The sequence below is a fragment of the Equus caballus genome, chromosome 6 (assembly GCF_041296265.1).
Source record: "Equus caballus isolate H_3958 breed thoroughbred chromosome 6, TB-T2T, whole genome shotgun sequence".
Lineage (NCBI taxonomy): Eukaryota > Metazoa > Chordata > Mammalia > Perissodactyla > Equidae > Equus > Equus caballus.
The window spans coordinates 78,571,054-78,589,818 of NC_091689.1; the positions used below are offsets into that span (position 1 = coordinate 78,571,054).

Sequence of the window (18,765 nt, forward strand, 5' to 3'; positions counted from 1 at the left end):
AGGGCCACGGACAGCCAATGCCCCATCCTCACCCTAGAAACTGGCAGGCAGAGCTGGGCCTCAAGCCGATGTTGAATCCGTGTGTGGGGAGGGATGGGTAGCAGCAAGCCAGCCAGTGTCCAGATGCAGGGGGAGGCCTCCGGGCATGCTGCACGGCCAGCAAGGACAAGGGAATGGCCTGGACTCGGTGGGAGGAGCAGCAGAGGCTGGCAAGTTCAGGTCCCAGTGGCCAGCCAGAGGGAAGGGAGTGGGGTGGGCGGGGGAGTTAGGTGGTCTGCAGGCCCCAGAAGGCTCTCTCTCAGCCCACAGGCCTAGAAACTCCGGGTAGCGTCAGCGCCCAGCTCAGCTGCCAGATTTGCCGCCTGCTCTCACACTCCCCAGCACCAACAGACCCCGGGCCTGGGGGGCGCACATCCTGTTGCCCTCAGTACACAGCCTGCGGTCCCCACCTTGCCGCGCCCCTGCTGGCACCTCCACAACTCACTTGGGCACAGGAGTCTCTTCACCCTGATGGGTGAGCAAGGGTGGGCAGCGGTGTTCAGAGAAACCTCACTGTCCGGGACCCTGCCTCCCGGGGATCACTGTCCCCAGAGGAGGGCTCCGGGTACGGCCCTGCCGGGATCCGCGGGATGCGGGCGCTGACGTCCAGCGCCGACAGCCCGGCCCCAACTCTGGGTCCTGCCCTTTGCCCTCGCGCTTCCAAACCTTCCGCCCCGGAGGACCGCCCCCTCCCGGGGCCGCGGCGGCCGTTCCTGCCTCCCCGGGTCCCCGAGTCGGTCCTCCCCGGGAATGGGAGTGATGGGACGCCGGGCCCGCGCGCCGGCGGCCCGGGGCCTCCAACCGCCTCCCTCGGGCCTGTCGCTGCCCCAGGGCGGGCGGATGTGGGCGCCCCGCGGGAGGCCGGATCCCTCCGGCCCCGGAACCAGCCCCGGCCGGGAGCCTGCCAGCGCCCCGCGGAGCCGGGCGGGGCGGGCGCGGTCGGGGGGACGCAGGCCCGCCGGGCCCGCGGGGCCGCCCGGAGCCCGAGCCGGAGTCGGAGCCGGAGCCCGAGCCTGGGCGGGCGGCGCTGGGGGCCGCGCGCAGGGCGGGGCGGGCGGGGCGGGGGGCGGCCGCCCGGTACTCACCCGCACCGGGGCTGTGCATCCAGGGGCCGGGGCCCTCAGAGCGGGGGGCTCATGGCGGGGCGGGGGGCTGGGGCGCCGGCCTCACATCCCCCCAGTCGCCGGAGGCTGCAGAGCGACTGTGAGACGGCGAGAGGAAGGGAGGGGGCCGGGAGGGGGAGGGCCCTGGCAGCCCGGCCGGCCGGGTAGGATGACAATGGAAGGAAATGCTTTATCTGAGTCTGAGAGCGGGCCAAGGGGGAGGGGTGGGAGGGGGCAGGCGCGCGCGGCCCGGGGACACGGCACCCCGGCAGCCTCGGCCCGCGCGGGGCCCGGGCGGCCGGCAGCCCCCTGCGCGGCCCGATCGCGGCGGGGTGCGGCGCTCGGCCGCGAGGCAGCGCCGAACCCGGAACGCGGGACGCGGCTCCGACCCGCGCGCGGCTGCCGCTCTGCCGCCCAGCCAGAGCCGCGGCGCGGCGCCCCGAGCGGCGCACAATTCCCGGAAACCCGGCTACCTGAGCGCACGCAGCCTGCATACACAACGTACACGAGCGTGCATCCATGTTTACACAGGGCACACTCATTGACACAGACACGCTTCAGGGAAGGACCCCGCGCTCACAAGTACATGCACGCACAGCCCACCAGCGAACGGCCACACGTAGGGACAGTGGGACACGCGTGGAGTCCCAAGCCCCGCGCAAGGAACCCAGACGGACGCCGCCCCCACCCCCCCAAGCACGACTTGCCTGAGGAAAGTTCCAGGATCTGATTTGAATCACTGCCCAGCCCTCCCCCTCTGCCACCCCCCCCCCCCCCACGCCTGCTGAGGGGAACAGAAGGGTCCAGCCTGTTCCTATTAAAAGAAAAAGGGGATGGGGGTGGTGCGGATTTTGAAAGTTTTCTTTTTTTAAAGAAATTTCTCAAGGGATTTCCTTCCCTCCTCTCTTCCTCTCTTCCTCCCATTCCTCTCCCCCCACAACCCTCCCCCCTACTTTCCCCCTCCCGGTCCCTATGAGTCAAACTTCAGCAATGTGCCCAGTGTCTCCCAGTGCATTACAGCGGATCACAGAAATGTTCCAGTCTGTGAGTCGGAATGCAGCCGCCTCCAGCCCTCCCTCAGCTAGGAAACTCAGCTCCGGCCACTTTGCCCAGCAGCCCTCTCTGCCCCCCTCCCTTTTAGCAGGAGGAGAAGGTCAGATTCAGGGGTCAGGGGCTGAGGACCTCAGGGTCAGGGGTCATTGTGCTTCCCGGCCTAGCCTCCTATCAGCCCTGTAGCCTCTGGCAATTTCTGGGTCAGAAACACAGGGGATCTGGGGAAAGGGAGAGGTCCACCACCCTAGATGCTAGGCTCCCCTGTAGTGGGAGGCCTCACCACTGGAAGGGAGGGCACAGCTTCCCTCTCACCTCATCCTACCTCCCTCAATCCTAGGAACCCCAAGAATCTCAGGACTCTAAGGAGAAACTGAGGCTGAGCCAGAGGCAGAGCCACGCACGTCTGATTGGAAGCAAGAGTCCACAGTGGCCTAGGAGGGCTTGGCCATGCCGAGGTTCAACTTCCAATCACAGACTCCTTGTTCCCACAAGCACAGCTCCGGCCTCACCACCTCTTGCTACCTGGGGTTTTTAGCCGCTGACTTCCTAAGTTAGCCCCTTTCCTTGTCCCAGTGCTCACTGGGTAGGCAGATCCAACCCCTCAGCATGTGTTAACTTATCCTCACAAACTCCTTTCCTAGCATCCAAGCCCTCCTACAACATGGCAGCATGCTACACACTCATCTCTCTCTCTCTTTTTTGGCTGTTCTGCCCAGTGCCTCCTGGTACTTGGTGCTCAATAATGTTAGTTGCTCTTATTACTCTTATTATTTCAGCCCAACTGGGCTGCTGGCTGCTCCCCATCATGTCCTCATGCTTCCGCACTCCCTTACCTTGGCTTGTCATGTTCCCTCCAAAAAGGAGAGTCCTCCCAGGCCCTTTCTCCTCCTGCTGCAATCTTTCCAGTTCTCAAGGTCTGTACCACTGTCTCCAAGAGCTTTTCCCTGATTCCCCTAGCCAGTGGGATTCTTTCCTTCCCTTAAAGGACCCCCCCCAGCACGTTGTCAGTCTTTGTACATTGACCTTCATCTACCTAATCTACTTGTCTGAACTCTCCTCCTTCTTCCCAAGAATGTTCATGAGTCGACATCCCCTGACCCCAACTACTGCCTTGGTCACGGGTGCATTTCTTATAGTGTCTTGCTAAGTGCCTTGCACAGAATTCAAGCTCCCTATGGGTCATTTGTTGAATTGGAACAGACGTTCATGGCCTGACTGGACACCCCCAATACACCCTTTTTTCCCATGGCTCCCCATGCTGACTCTGCAAGACACATGTTCTCCCACTCAAGTATGTTCTTCCCAGCCCACGCTCCCAAACCAGATCACCCACCTTCCAAATCCCTCCTCAATGCCCACAGCCTCTGGAAAAATCGGTTGGTTACTTCAGACTCCTGTGCTGTCTCTTTCCTTTAGCCACGCAATGCCCCCTCCCAATACCTCCCAGGACTCCTGTAGTTATTTCTGGACTGAAATCAGGCCCCTGTTTGCTCATTTCAACCATGAGCATCATTCATGTATTTGTGAGCCTTTTTCTTTTTGACCTAATCACTGAGTTCTGAGAGATCTGAGCAAAGAGGGTATCTCCCCCACCTCTGCCCCGTGGTACCCAGCACATGGTTTTCTACACACACCAGGACTCACTGTCCCCAAAGTACAGATAGAGCAAAAGACAGCACGTGAGACCTGCGTCTGGGAAGCTGGCCTGTGCCCCTTGCCGGCTTTACTTACCCTCGATCACCCTCCCTCCCCCATGGCAGTCTTAAGGCAGTTTCTAAGTCACGGATCTCTTGCTGGGTGTGTTAGAGAGCCTCCAGGAACCCAAAGAGTTACGAGGCAGAAAAATGTGGGCTACCTCTCTCTCCTCTACCCTGGTTACCATATGAAGTTGTTTTTTTTAAGGCTCTTGAGTCCAGGCCTCTCACTGGCCGCTCAGCTAAGCTCCTAGCTGAAGAGATTCATCCCACAGGATCTGCCTTGGCTCCCTCCGGTCTTCTTGGAGTCTCTGGCCAGTACAAAGCCTGAGGATATTCTCTTCTGCCTCTCTTTGGGGGTTCTGGGCCTACTTGAACTTCTCTTTCTCTTTCTCCTCTCCTTTCCTTTCTTAGCCACCTTTTGCTGGCTATCTACCGTATCACAGTCCTATGCCATCCCCTTTGCAAACATTGGATGGTTTATTCTTAACAATATTCCTTGTTATGCTCATGATTAAAGTATGGCCCGTAAGGGTTAAGAAGGCTGCCCAAAGTTAAACCACTAGTGGGTGATGGGACCAGATGTGACAAGTGGAAAGAAGGAAGGAAGGAAGGCAGGGGGCGGGAGGGAAGGAAGATAATTAGGATTTAATGAGCGTCTCCTTTGTATCATGTGCTGTTCAAGGCCCTTTCACTTATATCTCATTATTAGCCCCATTGTTTTAGTGAGCAAACTGAAGCTCAAAAAGACAAAATGATTTGCCCGAGGCCACAGAGCCAGTAAGTGACTTAATCCCGAGTGTGTCTGATTCAGAGCCTGCGCAGTTTCTTCTAGCAGGTCAAAACTATGGAGAAGCTGCTACCAGTGTAGCCTGGTTACTTGAGGTCCTGATTGATCTGTGCGTGACATTCTAGATGCTAAGTTCCTGCCACAGTGACCCCAGCCACGTCATCTCATCCCTGGTTCCTAACTTTCTTGTTGCGTTGCACAAGTGGGATCAGAGGAGCTATATAGAAGTATTCCAGCTAGGATAGGAGGGGTGTGGCTTTGGGGTGCAGCTAGGCAGACCCTCATCTAGGATTTCAGGATCGGAGAGAAGAGTTGATACCTCCTTCTGGGCCAGAATTGGATGGATAAATCAAGAAGAGGCTGGGGCACGGCTTCCCGTCCAGATGGCTCAGGTTGGGAGGCGAGATGACCGTGGGGACTGAGACAGGTGTAGAGAATGTAGCAAGTCCCTGCCCCCGTCCCCCTACCTCCCTCCAGTGTCAACAAAGGTGATGTGGTTTCCCCTGTGGTCTGTTGCCCTAGACACCTGCAGTTCTGAGTATATGTGTATGTGCTATGTGCCAACAATGCCGTGGGGGGACACAAGGAGAAAGCAGTGGGACAGGATGGGGAGGGGCAGGAAGCCAAAGACAGGGTCTCAACCCCAAGAAGAAGAAGGCACAATGAATGCAAAAGATGGCAGAGGTCACCCCCTTGACTGCTCCATGTCCCCAGCCAGGAACGTCAGGAAAGAGCTAGAAGAAAGGCCTTGTGGGTATCAGCCCTGGGCTGGGGTTGGGAGTCAGTGAACTTGAGTTCTAGGCCCAGTGCTGCCATTAACTTCCTGGGTCACACCTTTCTGGGTCTCAGTTTCCTGCTCAGTAAAAAAGCAATATCTCGGCTACCTACCTCAAGGGCTGGTCTGAGATCCTATGAAGAATACATGCAAAAGTTTGTACCCCTGTGAGCTTTACAACGATTGTCCTGACAGGATACAAACATTACAGTTGCTTACTCCAGCCCCTGGAGACACAACACACACCACGCGTGGGGATAAAAACATTAAAGGCAAAAACAAAGACACAGTCTCTGCCCTCGTCTTGCTCACAAAGTGTTGAGGAAATAAAACAAACACAATAAATACTTGAAAGCCTCTTGCGAAGCCAACCGTTTAAAAAATGCCATTATCTGTGTGACCTGGGCCAAGTCACAACCTCCTTGGGCCTCAGTTTCCTCATCTATCGAATGAAGGAGCTGGTTTACATCGTCTCTTCTTATTTTTCTGAGTCAAAAGCAGTTTTCTGGTTCTGTTATTCCACGTGTAAGTAAGTACAGAGCAAGGAGGAAAGACCTGAGCAGATCCTGGCCTGAGTGAGGGGGAGTCTTGAGCTGGGTTTTGAAGGAACCCAGAAATGTAAATCAGTGTAGGGGGGAGTCGAGGGGGTGTGACATTCCAGGTAGGGAGAATGGCATGTGCAAGGGCAAGGCAAGGAAGCCGAGGGGTGGCCAACAGATTAGGAGGCTCTGGAATGAGGTTGGTGAGGATTGAGGGAGCCTGGGGAAGGGGCGGGACAGGAGGAGGAATAGGGGGCAGTCTGCAGGGCTGAGGCTGGCGGAGACGCGAAAATAGGGGAGGAATTTGGGTGGGGAGGCACTCTCGCAGCCCCAGAGGTCGTGCCAAAGCCCATGCAGCCAAACTCCACCCAGGAGAGAGGGAAAGAGAGGTTCCCTTGCCAAGAGGCCCCACCCACCAGGGAGGGCCCATTCCTCCCTCCCCTCCTCTCTCAGCCCCATTCCCAACCTGAGGTGGGTGAGGTCTCCCTGAAGCCAGAGCCTTGTTAGTGACAGAAACAAACAGATCGGGGCACATCACTCCATAACAATAATGCCAGTGGCAAAATGGTAATAATAATAGTGATGATGATGATGATGAAAAAAACTACCCTTCCTTCTGATAACACCCCATAGCACCAAAACCTCTTGCTATGGCTGCTCGGTTTACTAGAATTTTGTTCCTACTACAAATGATTTATAAAGGGATCTAGGCTATAGGATCCCGAAACCTTACATTATATCAAAATCACTTAGAGGAACCTGTGAAACAGATTCCTGGGTCCCATCTGACTCTCGGGGCAGGTGAGCAGGTAGTGTCAGTAATCTGGAGCTCCCCAGGTAATTCTAAGGTGTGGTTAGGTTTGGGATGCCCTGAATGGATCCAAACCACTCCTTCTACAGATGAGGAAACTGAGCCCCAAAGGGGAAACAACTTGTCAGAGATGACATGGTTAATCAGTGGTGGGGCAGAGAACGGAGGCCTCTTGGCTTCTAGGTCAGTGCTCCTTCCACAGCCCGCGCTGCCCAGCCCCGGAGATGACTGTGCCAGCAGAGATTATGGTCAGGGAGGCAGCCACCGGGCCATGCTCTAATCATGAGCGAGAAGAAATTCGTCTGAGTTGCAAAATGCCTTTCTGCAGCCAGCTCACAATTACTCGCTCCAGTGGGCCCCTGCAGGGACGCTGTGGTCCACCCCCTGGCAGGCTTGGGGGTTCGGCCTGGCTACATGCCCCCAGCAGGACCCTATATAGCCCCAGTGGCTAATCGGCTGGAAGGCACGGTCCCATCTTGTTACAAATCTGAATGGCTGCTCTTTGGAGGCATCTACCTCTGGCCTTGGAATCTCCAGGGAAGACCTTGAGGAAGTCCTGGCCTAAGGACACTCACCTCTCTCCCCAGGAGTGTCTTTTAGGGTGGGTGTGGACTACACCCCCATGTGTCAGGGCAGTAGAGGCACAAAAGGAGGGACAAGCTGAGGTGAGGGTGAAATGGGGTGAGGATGGCTGTGCTGGGGGCGAGCGGGTGTGTCCTTGCAGTACCCTACCCACATATGACCACCATTATACTCTTTTGCATTTGGTATAATTTCTTATTTATTGAGCATCTACCCTGTGCCAGGTTCTTGGGCATAGAAGCAAGAGAAGCCCCTATCTTTGAGGAGTTCATCTTCTCTTGGAGAGCAGGATACAGCTGAAGAAGAGAGCCTGGAGCGGAGAGAACTGTCAAATGACAGTCCACTGGCCTGTGCTGCAAAGGAGATCCTGGCTTCACAGAGTCACAGAAGTTCCACGTTGGAAGGGCCCTGATAGATCATCGGGTCTATGCTGGCTGAGGCAGTGGTCCTGCTCTGATCTGCCCCTCTCTGTGCCTGGAACAGTGATTCTAGAAGTCTCTGCCCCTATCACCTCCCTCCCTCCAGCTTGGCCTGAGTGGCTAGGGGTAGAAGGGCATGGGAGGCAGAGAGACAACGCCCCCTTGCCCCTGGGCAGCCCCTGAGGCTGGGCTCCAGGTGTCTCTACACTGAGCCTTCAAGGAACCATTTAAAAATGGCTAGACCAATAGCTAAAGGGAGGCGGGGTTGCTTTGTGGTCAAAAAGCAAGAATGTGGAGTCAGGCTGCTTGGGCTGGAGTTTGCTTACCCACTGGGTGATCCTAAGCATTAGTTGACCTCCCAGAAGCTCATCTGTGAACTGGGGTGTGAAGCCTCGCCATATTAGGGTCCTTGTGAGGACTGATGAGATGGGGATGTGAAGTGCTTAGCGCAGAGCCTGACCCAGGCTGGGCTCTGTGAGGGATAGGGCTGGAGGCTGATGTTAGGAACAGAAGACAGCGTCCTGTCTCTTCTGTCCCTCTAAGCTTCAGTTTTCTCCTACAAATTCAGTCTCAAATGAGTACTGACCTAATTCATGCAAAGGAATCCAGACAGGTCTCCTGGGGTGGGCAGGGTAGTGGGCCAGGCTCTGGCAGTGGTGGAAATATGAGGCACCTTCTCCAGCCCTCCTGGGGTACTCAAGGGTTGACTCAGAGTTGAGGGGAGTCTGGACCGTGCTGCAGGGAATGCCCATACTGACTGCAGAAAGGGCCTCGCTACTCTCCCAAATCTGGCACTGCACATCTGGAGTGATCTGCGCATCTGGCTGCATCCCTGGGGCAATGGCCACAGCTGCTGACATTTGAAGGAAGAGCAATGTAGCTCCTCAGCCAGGGCCTGGGGGGCTATAAATAACTAGCTAAGAGGACCAGGGGGACGAGGTTGACCTTTTGGGGGGCGGGAGCGGCTGGCGACTTCCCCCACCTCCTTGGGTCCAGAGCCAGAGTTTTAGCAAAACAGGAAGAGGCAGCAGCAGCTGCTGGGAAAGTAGGAGTGGCTCCCCTTCCCCCACTTGCCTGGGGCCTTCGGATCCCAGCCAGGACCTGGGAGAGGTGGAGTCATCTTGGCAGGCGGGCGGAGGAGGGGCAGACTGCCACCCCAGCTCCCGGTGCCCTCCTGTGGCTCCGCTGGGGCACAGGCAGGGGAGAATGAGACAGAGAAATGCACCCAGTGGGCTGTGCCTGCCACCCCGGCCCCCTCCTATTCTCTTTCTGTTCCCCTATTAGTGGGACAGCAAGGATAGGCATTAGAAATAGAGCGTAAAATAAGCCTGCGACCCAGGCAGCATATCAAGAGGCCCAGGGTGGCCTCTCCTATCTTCTTCAGCCTCCAGTTGGGCTGAGCATCAGCTCAAATGGGTGGGAGAGAGGCCTCCAGACAGGAGGAAGGATGCCTTTGGGCTTCTGGAGAGGGGTCCAGGGCCCAGCCCCAATGGAATGATGGAGAACTTTCCCAAGAACTGTTGAGGTGAGGAGATTGAAAGCTCTAGAGTGGCCCTGGGTGACTGATTTCCTGGAATAACAAGGCATCCACAGGAACAGGCTCAGGAGAGCCAAGCCCCAGCTCAGAGGGCTCCTTGAAGTCCAGGGGTAGAGAGTTATCCAGGAAACCTTGCTTTGCTTTGCTCCCTCTGGGAGACCGGCCACAGAGAACCTGTCCTTCAGCCTCTGACTGGGTGGTGCCATCTGGCTCGAGCTTCGGCTGGCCCACATCTCCAGTGGGTTCTGCATCTGTATCTGTCATGGCCCGTCATTGCCTCTCAGCCTGGATCCCCATGTTTTGCCTGCTGGGAGCGTCTAGACCAGCATTGTCTGGTAGAAACAGAATGTGAGCCATATATATAACTTGAAATTTTCTAAAAAAAGTATAAATATAATAGGTGACATTAATTTTAATAATATATTTATTTAACCTAATATACGTAAAATATTATTTTAGCATGTAATCAAAACAAAAAATTTGTAAGGAGATATTTTACATCCTTTTTTCATACTAAGTCTTTGAAATCCCATGTGTGTTCTAACTTGTAGCACATGTCAGTTGTGATTAGCCATGTTTCAAGGGCTCAATAGCACATGTGGTCAGTGGCCACTGCATCAAACAGCACAGGTTTAGACAACTTTGTAGCTTAACCTTTTCTTCAGCCCTTCTAGTGCCTTGCTGAGGAAGAGGCTCATGAAGCAGAGGAGGATGTCAGTGAGGTCAATGTTTAGGGTTAATTTGCTCTAGGGGGACGGCTTCCCACTTGGGCTTTCAAGCATCTACCTCTAGAGCTGGAACCTGTCCTCCTATATGGGCAGGCGGGGAAAGTGACTCACAGAGCAGCAGCTTCCTCGATAGTTGGCCTTCTCTTCCTCTTCCCAGCCCTCCTCCTTTAAGCTGAAGGTTGGTAGAATCTCATTCCCTCTTGAGGTGTGCTAGCCTCTACCCTCCTTTTTCCCCTTCAAAACAGGACCCCAAACCCAAAGGTATTCAAGCAGCAGAGCTACGGAATATGGGAAGAGATGCAGATTTGGAGGGGAAGACAGAGTCAAGCTACGGACATGTGGAGTTGAGGTGCTGGTGGGACAATCGAGGGCATGCTGAGTTGTCTGTGGCTATCTGGAGCTCAGAAGAGGAGGGAAGGACCATAAAGATCCGGAATCATCAGTGAGAGCTGGAGTTGTAGGTGGGAGTGGATGAGACCACATGAGCAAGGGAGAAGAGGGGAGAGACGGGAGGGAACCAGGAAGACAGCTGCATAGAGAAACTGGAGAAACTGGAGAAAACAAAGATTTGGGGAGCAGAGGAACGGCTGCAGGTGAAGGAGGCTGACAGGGGACAGAGATTTCACTGAAGCCAGAGGAAGGGCCATGTCAGAAACTAAAGTGGGAGAAAATGTCATGAAGGAGAGATTTATATTCGATTACAATCAACAACGCTTTAAAATCATTCTTACAGAGAGAGCTCTCACCAATTGATAAGAAACACTAAAACAGTGGTAGGCTAAAGTTCAAAGCACAGGAACGACTCTTCAGGGAAAGAGGAAACACAGCTCGTAAGCAGAGGCAGGAGAATGTTCAACCTGATTGTCATCAAAGTGATGCCAATTATAACCAGACAAAGGTAGGCACCATTTTCAAACATTGGCGAGAGTGCGGTGAAATGTACATGCTGTTGGTGGTGGTATAACCTCTTTTGAAATCAATTTGGCAATATATAGTAACAAGTATAAAATATTTTTACCCTTTGACTCAATAACCCCACGCAATGTGCCCTAAACTAGATTTCTATAGCCAAAATTCGGGTAGGGGGAAGTGGAATATGTGCATAATGATGTTCACCACCACACTCTTTATAATATGGAAAATTAGAAACAATTTAAACACCTACAATTGGAAAATTGTGGGCAAATTATATTTCCACTCAATAGAAAATTATGAAGCTGTTAAAAAGGTGTTTATGAATGTGACACAGCATCACAGGAGAATATAGATTTGTGCATGCCTTGTGATGGCAACTGTATTTGAAAAAAAACCAACATAAGCCTAGAGAAAAAGATCAAGAGGAAATGTGGGCACTAGGTAGTGACTGTGGAGGGTGGTAGGAGTACACACGTTTTTCTAGTCATTTAATAATTGTCAACATTGGGAAGGGGTGGGGGGGGGGGGGTGAGGGTTGACCAGAAGCCTAGATTGGGCTATAGGGAGGCCCTGACAACATTGTGAAGGTCATGAATTCCTTCATCTAGCACATATATTTACTGGGCTCTGTCCATGCACCAGGCACTGTCACTGTGGATATGAGCTCAGCCCTGTCCTGATGGAAAAAGCCCAGATTCCCTGTCTAGGTTCCAGGGTGTTCTGTCTACTGGAAGCTACTGGGCTCCACTGGTTCCTGTGTCATTGCTGAGGGCGAGACCTTGTCCTGGGCCTGGAGGTACAGACCCCAGAGGACAGGACCAAGGCAAGTCAAGAGCAGACACTGGGGAAAGGGAGCAGTATGTGTGGGTAGCAGCGGGCCCTAGCAAGATTAGGGGAGGGTTGGGGGGATGGCCAAGGAACCTAGGGGATGCGCGGCTGCTCTGCTCTGGGGGAGGGGTTGGCGGGCTGTGGTCGGCCACCTGGTGTTTCACATTACCCTGAAGGTAACATGAAATGTGAGTGGGCTATCACCTCCACCGCCCCCCACAGGAACTCTACCTGGGCCCCCACCTACGGGCACCATCCGGCCTGGGTAGCCTCCTGCTCCTCCCCCCTCAGCTCTCTTCCTACAACGACATACTGGGGCCTTGAAATAACACATCTTTATTTACGCCATCATTTCCACATCATTTGCCTATGATTCATTTGTTGTCAAGAAGCATTAAAACCTCCAGCCCCAGCTCCCAGGCACCTACCAGTCCCTGCCCACTCCCTCCTGTGTCCACCACCCCCCTTCTCACTATCTCACCCAGCTCTCACCCCTATCTCTGCTTCCAGAACCCCTGGCATCCCCCAGTCTCAGCACCTCTTTCTGCTCCAGTGCCCCCCACCCCTAGCTCCTCCCTACTTGGCCTTTGTTGGGGGGTGGGAGGCTGCGAATGGCCTAGATCAAATGTCCTAGATGGCATCCATCCACTTCCTGTGCCCAGACCTGGGCCTGAGGAAGGCCCTGCTGGGAAGGCCTCTAGTCTTAGGACTAAGGAGACCCCACGCAAGCAGGAAGCCCTGGAAAAGGGAAGAAGCTTCTCTTTGCCTAGAAGTGGGAAGCTGTGGAACCCCCAGTACCTGCCTCTGAGCCCCCCACCCCCTCACTTCCTCAGGCTGGATTTTCCTCATACCTCAAGGCTGGTCCCTGGGTCCCACCCCCTCACTCTGTTTTCTACAGGGCACAGGGGTATAGAGTTTCCATGTGTGAGCGTGTGTGTGTGTGTGTGTGTGTGTGTGTGTGTGTGTGTGTATGTTGAGGGGTAGGAAGAGTTGTCTTCTCACCCTCATTACCCTAGTAAGGCTTTAAGGTTTGGGGGAGCCCCCTCTCCAGCCCTCCCCAAGGGAATTAGGTGAGTCAGGGAGCTACAAGGTGGGGGAGGCAGGAGAGGAAGAGGGCAGGGGGCGAGGAGGGGGCTGCTGAAAGCGGGTGGGGTGAGGGGAGCTGCTGTGGTTGGTTATCTGATGTGAGGAGCCAGGTGTGCAGCCTGGGGCTCTGGGGGTGGGGGCAGAGCAGCCTGAGAGAGAGGCAGACACTGCAGAAGCGGCCCAGAGACACAGAGAGGCAGACACAGAGAGACATAGCAGCAAGGAACCAAAAGGAAGACCGGGGAGATTTCGAGATCTCTCCCCATCAGACTGGCTTTCCTCCTCATGCTCTGGAGGCAGCCTGGGGGTAGGGGACAGTGTCCTCCTGGTCGCCCCCCATCCTTGGTCCCCAGCCCCCAGCCCCTGGGACACCTGCCCCCCCAGCTCCCCAGCTCCCAGAGAAGGAGCAGCCTCCCCTCAACCCGTCCTGGCAGAGGTGGGGGTGGCCAGGGCATGTGTGGAGTGGGGCTGAGGGTCCAGCCTTATCCCTGAATCAGAGCAGTTGGAGACAGTTGAGGGACTATAATCTCGGTCGGGAGTTGGTGGGTGGAGGAGGCTGCAGGAGGAGATAATGGGGCCGAGTAGAGCCCTGGCTTGGAACAGGGTGCCCTACCAGACGCCCCTCAACCAGCTCTCCCCCAACAGCTCCTCCTGCCTTGGTGGCCCCAATGGAGACAGAAGCTGCCCTGCCAGCACATGGAGGTGGAGAGGAAGCCGGGGTGTGAACACCACTGAGGGGCCAGCTTGGTGCCGCACAGGAGGGAACTACCTGTGCATGCTACCTTCCACCTCCTCCAACCCTGATGTGGGATGTGTGTATGTTGGGGGCACGGTCCTCCTTGTAAGGAAGAGGATACGGGTTAGAGGAGACGATCCCCAGATGGTGATGAAAACTATGACAATAAAGGCTAATGGTTGTCAAGTCCTCACCACGCGCCAGGAACAATTCTAAACACCGTGCACTAACTCATTGAGTCCTCACAACACTTATGAAGTCAGAACCATTGTTATCTTCACTTTAAGAAGAGTGACAGGACAAGAGCAGATTGCCAGCAGTCCCACAGCTGGTTCAAGTCCTGCTCCCCCTCGATGCTGTGTCTGCTCTTGTTACCTGCCACCCTAGACGGGGCCCTGGCAGGCACAGTGCTACAGGCCATCCTTTGTGTTATCTTCACAAAGACCCAATGTCCCCATTCATCGATGAGGAAATGAGGCCCAGAGAGCTCAAGTCATTTCCCCCAAGTTACACAGCTTGTAAGAGACACTATCAAGATTCAGGACGACCCACTTGTAAAGTCCACGCCCTTATTTACTACCTTGGCTGCTTCCCTCAAGCCGGGGAGTGGCATGGAGACAGGGTGGGAGAGCATCTGCTTTTGCTGCCCTCACACCCTAGCACTGGGCTGGCCCATGGTAGGAAGAGCTGTGGTTAAGTATTTGCTCAAACAATGAACTAACAACCGAGAGAACCAACGACGAACGGTCATCTTCCAAGGCCACTGACATCCTGCCCACCGACAGTGTCCCCTCCCTTCCCATCCACTCCTATACCACCTCAAGGCCTTCCTGTAAACACAGCAGAAGGCAGGGAGCCCCTTGGGGGTGTCGTCCCTATCGGAGAGGAAGTGGGGCTGGCTTCTCTCCCATCCCCTTTATCACCTCTCCCCATCCCCACTTTATCACCAAGGGCTGCTCCACCATCCCCTCCCTGCCGCTCCTCTCCCCTGGGCTCCAGGGTGGGAAAGAGGAAGAAATTTAAATCCGTGGAACTGGGGGTAGGGCTGAGGATGCCAGGAAGGGGTTTCCCTGGCCCTCGGAACCTGGTGCTCACAGTCCTCCGTGCCCAGGCTGGGCTGGCCTGGTGGTCGAGCTTTTCCTGATGGGCTGCGTGATCTACCCAGCCATCCTGGGAGGCAAATGGAGAAACAGGAGCCAGGCGCAGACGCAGTTGGGCCCCTGCCCTCGGCTTGCCCTAGTCCCACACTGGCTCTACGGATGTTCACAGGTGTCTGTGGGATGCAGTTTAATTAGATGGGGTTGGGTCAGGGTGACACAGGCCTTTTCAGATGCCCTGTAGAATTCTGGATGCAAGTGAAGAGGGCAGTGGAGAGGCTCCATGGAGCTAAATAAGGGCTGCCAGTCTAAGCTACATGTGCCTTCTCCATTCCCCACCAAGGTACAGATGCTAAAGGAGAGTTCTGCCCACTGCCCACTGCCTTCCTCCTCTCAGCAGCCAGTATCTAGGAGACTGTGCCTTTCTTCCCTGAGCCAGCTCAGACAGAATTTGCAAAACAATGCAGCTTGGAATTTGATACTTGATCCACCCCTCCCTGCATCCCCTGTATCAGATATCCCTGGATCCCCGATCCTTGGCTCAGATCTGGTCTAATTCTATAAAATCTGTTCAGACTTGGGGAGAGATTGTCAGGTCCTGAGAAGAGCAGGATTGTGGAAGCACTGACAAGCTCCCCAAATTCCTGCAGATGCCTGGGTCTTTCCAATTCCTCCCTTCTCCTGAGACTCAGTCTCTCATTACCTACCCCCTTCCCTGGCTCCCAGTGTGGTCCGGAACCACTGAACCCAAGTGTTCCTGGTCAGCGCGCTAACGTCAACCTGCAGGAGGGCATCCTCCTAGCTCTGCTTCAGCCAACCCTGTACATGGTCTGCAGACTTAAATTTTTGGAAGATGCAAGGCCAGGAAGGCATGGTCAGAATATTGGATGACAAAATGAGGATTCAAAAGATCTGAGCAGGCCAAGATGTGGGAGAAATCAAATCAGATAAATGTGAATAGGCATAAGTGCGAAGTTCTACATTTTGGCCCAAACAACAAACTGTCCACATACAGAATGCGGGCGATGTGGCAGATGCCTTAGGGAGAGGTAGTTAGCATGTGGGTTCTGAAGCCACAGGGACTTAACTTCTCGGTTTCCAAAGTTCAAGGGAAGGTGTTCAAATTTGCATAAGTCTGTTTGCATTTCATATTCTAGCAGGGACCCGAGCAGAATTTTTTTTAACCTGACATCTATTGTGAAGATTAGCTCTTTGAGATGCTAACAGAGTGGGGAGCACATTGTCTCACATTCATTCATTCCTCATTTATTTGGCTGTATTTATTGAATTTCTCCTTTGTTCCAGTTTGGTAGGGAGCCCCAAAAGCGAAACAGAAATTTAAAACACACTACAATGTACCCTTCATTCTACAATAAAGTGGGTGCACAGTTCTACCCAGATGAGGCAAGTGGGGGCACAGCATGGTGAAGTTCACAGTAGAATTTGTGAAAGACATGAAGCTGAGCTAGAAGCTGAAGGAGCAGAAGGAGTTTGCCCAGTTGAGAAAACTGGAGGTTAGAGAGCAAGGGGCGGGCGTGTCAGGCCAATGAAACAACATGTGGAAAGGTGTGCAGTGTGGATCTCAGAGTGCAGTCTGGGTATGCCTGTGGGTCCCTGAGCCCCATTTAGGGACTCTGCATGGTCAAAACTACTTTCATAATAATACAAAGACATTATTTCTCTTTTTCCCTCTCATTCTCTCACTTGTATACGGAGTTTTCCAGAGGTTTCGTGATGAGTGGTATCCTAACAGGTGGAATGCAGAGCCAGATCTGAGAATCTAACTGCATTCTATTAAGCCAGATGCTAAAGAGACTTGCAAAACTATAAAACAATACCTTCTTGTCACTAAATTTGTTTTGCTTTGGAAAAAGGTTATTTTTAATAAAAATTGTGTTACGTTTACTTAGATTCATAATTGTTATTTTAAAAAATCTAATAGATATTTTTTAAATTTCTCAATTTAAATGTCTAACGTGGTAAATATTGATGGATATAATTCATATAAACAAAAGCTCTTTGGGGTCCTTAATTTTAATAGTGTAAAGGGGTCGTAAGACCAATTGTTTGAGAACCACTGGCGCACAGGCACAGAGCTGCAAGTGTTTGGACGTGGCAGTGGCTTGAGTTGCAACAGCAGGACAGTGACACATGACCCTGGAGAGGCAGACAGGCTGGATCACGGTGGGCTTTGTATCTCGCCAAAGGAGTAAATGTCCAGTAAATGCTGGGGCTAATGAATGAGAAACAATGTCACAACAAATGCATAGAGCAAATCTGATTCTCGAAGTTCATATGGATTCCCCTTCCTCTGGGCATGAGCCCTTCTTCCTAGAGAATACTGACATTCGTTATGGGTGGGTAATATGTGTGCAGTGAAGTCAGGTAGCGGTGGTCGTTGGAGGAGAGAAGCTGGCAAAGAAAGACCATAAATAAAAGAAGCTGGGGACAGTATTAACCCGAGTGCCACGTGTTTCAGATTTCAGTGCCTCCTTCCTATCTCTTTCCCACACTTGTGCCTCTAGCGGGCTATTTCACTTGGGGACGATTTGACTTATTAAGTTGCACGCCTGCCCCCTGGTGGCCAGATGGCACAATGATGCCTTCCCCCAGGTCTAGCAGATAACCATGGAGCTGGAGCCCATAGTTCCAGAGGCTGAGATCCAGAGGAGGGGCCAAAGAGATCCGTCTGGGGCCAGTCTAGAGGGCCGAGCAGAGATCAGTGGTCAGAGGATGGGAACAATGTCAAATCCCAATGAAAACTTATTCGACCATCCCTGCACTGTGCAACCTAATGATGATGCTAGTCAGCATTTATGAGTCATGAGTTGTACCCAGGTACTGTGATAAGCACACAGATTATATCACAACAACAAACCTAGAAGTACATACTATTATTGTTGCGGTTGTTTAGATGAAGATTTGAAGTTCAAAAACATAAAGTAACTTGCTCAAGGTCACACAGGTAGCAAGTGGCAGAGCCAGGACAAGGACCCAGCAGCTTACGCCATTAATTGTTCTATTTGGTGGCTTCTGCTTGGGCTGTGGGTGATGGTCTGTTTGTAGGTCTCCTTTCTTGGGGGTGGTGACTGTCTTGTTCATGGCTCTGTCCCCAGCACTGAAATCAGGGCTGTGTCTGTGCTTGGAAACACTGGAAGGCCTGTACCACCAGGCTGGATCTCAGAGGAAACCTGAGGCCAGCATAGAAGGTGCTCAGCAGCCCTGGGCACATGAGCTCGGCACTGGGGGACCCTTGGCTAAAAGTGAGCGTCAGATTCTCCCCTGGCTTGGCTGTGACTCTAGAGGTGGCCCGGAAAGCCAGAGAGCAGGTCCATTATTCATCCTGCTTGGTGGCTGGCACGAGGAGAGAAAAACACCATCAGGTGCCCGCAGTGGCAGGTACTCTGGGCCTTCCTTGCTGGATCTGACTTGCCTTCGCAGATATAAAGAGCAGGAGAGAGGTAGACCGAGCAAGGAGATGGGGAGAGAGGGGCCAACAACTACTAGCTCCAACTTGTCCCAGAAGGGCAGTAGCACCACCTAGTGGTGAAGCTCAAGATGATTCAGGAAAAACAATGCCAGATAGTCCAGAGCTGGGAAGAGGCTGGAAACATCCTCCTCTGGAGGGAGCTCCAGGGACTATGCAGGCCTCCTCTATCCCTAGAGCCAAAGGGAAGGGCCTGGAAGCTTTCCAACTTCTCCCCAAAGCAGAGCAGCCCACTTTGAAAGAACCACCTGGTAGTACAAAGGGGGAAGAAACTGCCCCCAGGGCTACTTGCCCTTGGCTGAAAAGTACCCCATAGTTCAAGGTCATGTCAAGGTTACACTCTCTTTCTGGGGATGGCCTACATCCAACGACTAGCTGATGCAGGAATATAAAAGCTAGCTCCCTCACTTCAGCTTGGAGCCATCTGAAGGGCCATCCCAGTTTCAGAACTCCCTGTAAGTGTTGGTCAAGACCTCTGTTATCAGAGACTGCACTGCAGCCCAACTTCTCTGTCTACCTGATGCGATCTCCTTCCCTGCCGCCAAA

The 18,765-nt window shown here is 53.6% G+C and overlaps 1 protein-coding gene and 1 long non-coding RNA gene across 30 annotated transcripts in view; one reads left to right on the plus strand and one right to left on the minus strand.

Annotated features, from left to right (window-relative positions):
* Positions 1–1,338, minus strand: part of HDAC7 (histone deacetylase 7) — a 35,633-nt gene extending 34,295 nt beyond the window's left edge. For 6 of the 26 annotated variants that reach the window (XM_070270213.1, XM_070270208.1, XM_070270199.1 and 3 more), the window contains exon 1: positions 1,125–1,338. In XM_070270213.1, the coding sequence (XP_070126314.1) occupies positions 1,125–1,143 (19 nt within the window). In that variant the 5' untranslated portion in view covers positions 1,144–1,338. Of the gene's footprint in view, positions 1–32; positions 207–484; positions 702–1,124 lie in introns of those variants that run through there. The other 20 variants (XM_070270214.1, XM_070270211.1, XM_070270203.1 and 17 more) reach the window with 11 other exon arrangements.
* Positions 1,339–2,092: 754 nt separating this feature from the next.
* LOC138924685 (uncharacterized) lies at positions 2,093–13,824 on the plus strand. 4 transcript variants are annotated; one of them, XR_011439751.1, is made up of 5 exons: positions 2,093–7,469; positions 7,611–10,531; positions 10,804–10,968; positions 11,628–11,808; positions 13,545–13,824. It is a non-coding gene; the product is annotated as an uncharacterized lncRNA (long non-coding RNA). The 4 variants fall into 4 exon arrangements; XR_011439752.1 differs by having other exon boundaries at positions 7,611–9,690; positions 10,316–10,968; XR_011439750.1 differs by having other exon boundaries at positions 7,611–10,968.
* The last annotated feature ends 4,941 nt before the right edge of the window (positions 13,825–18,765 follow it).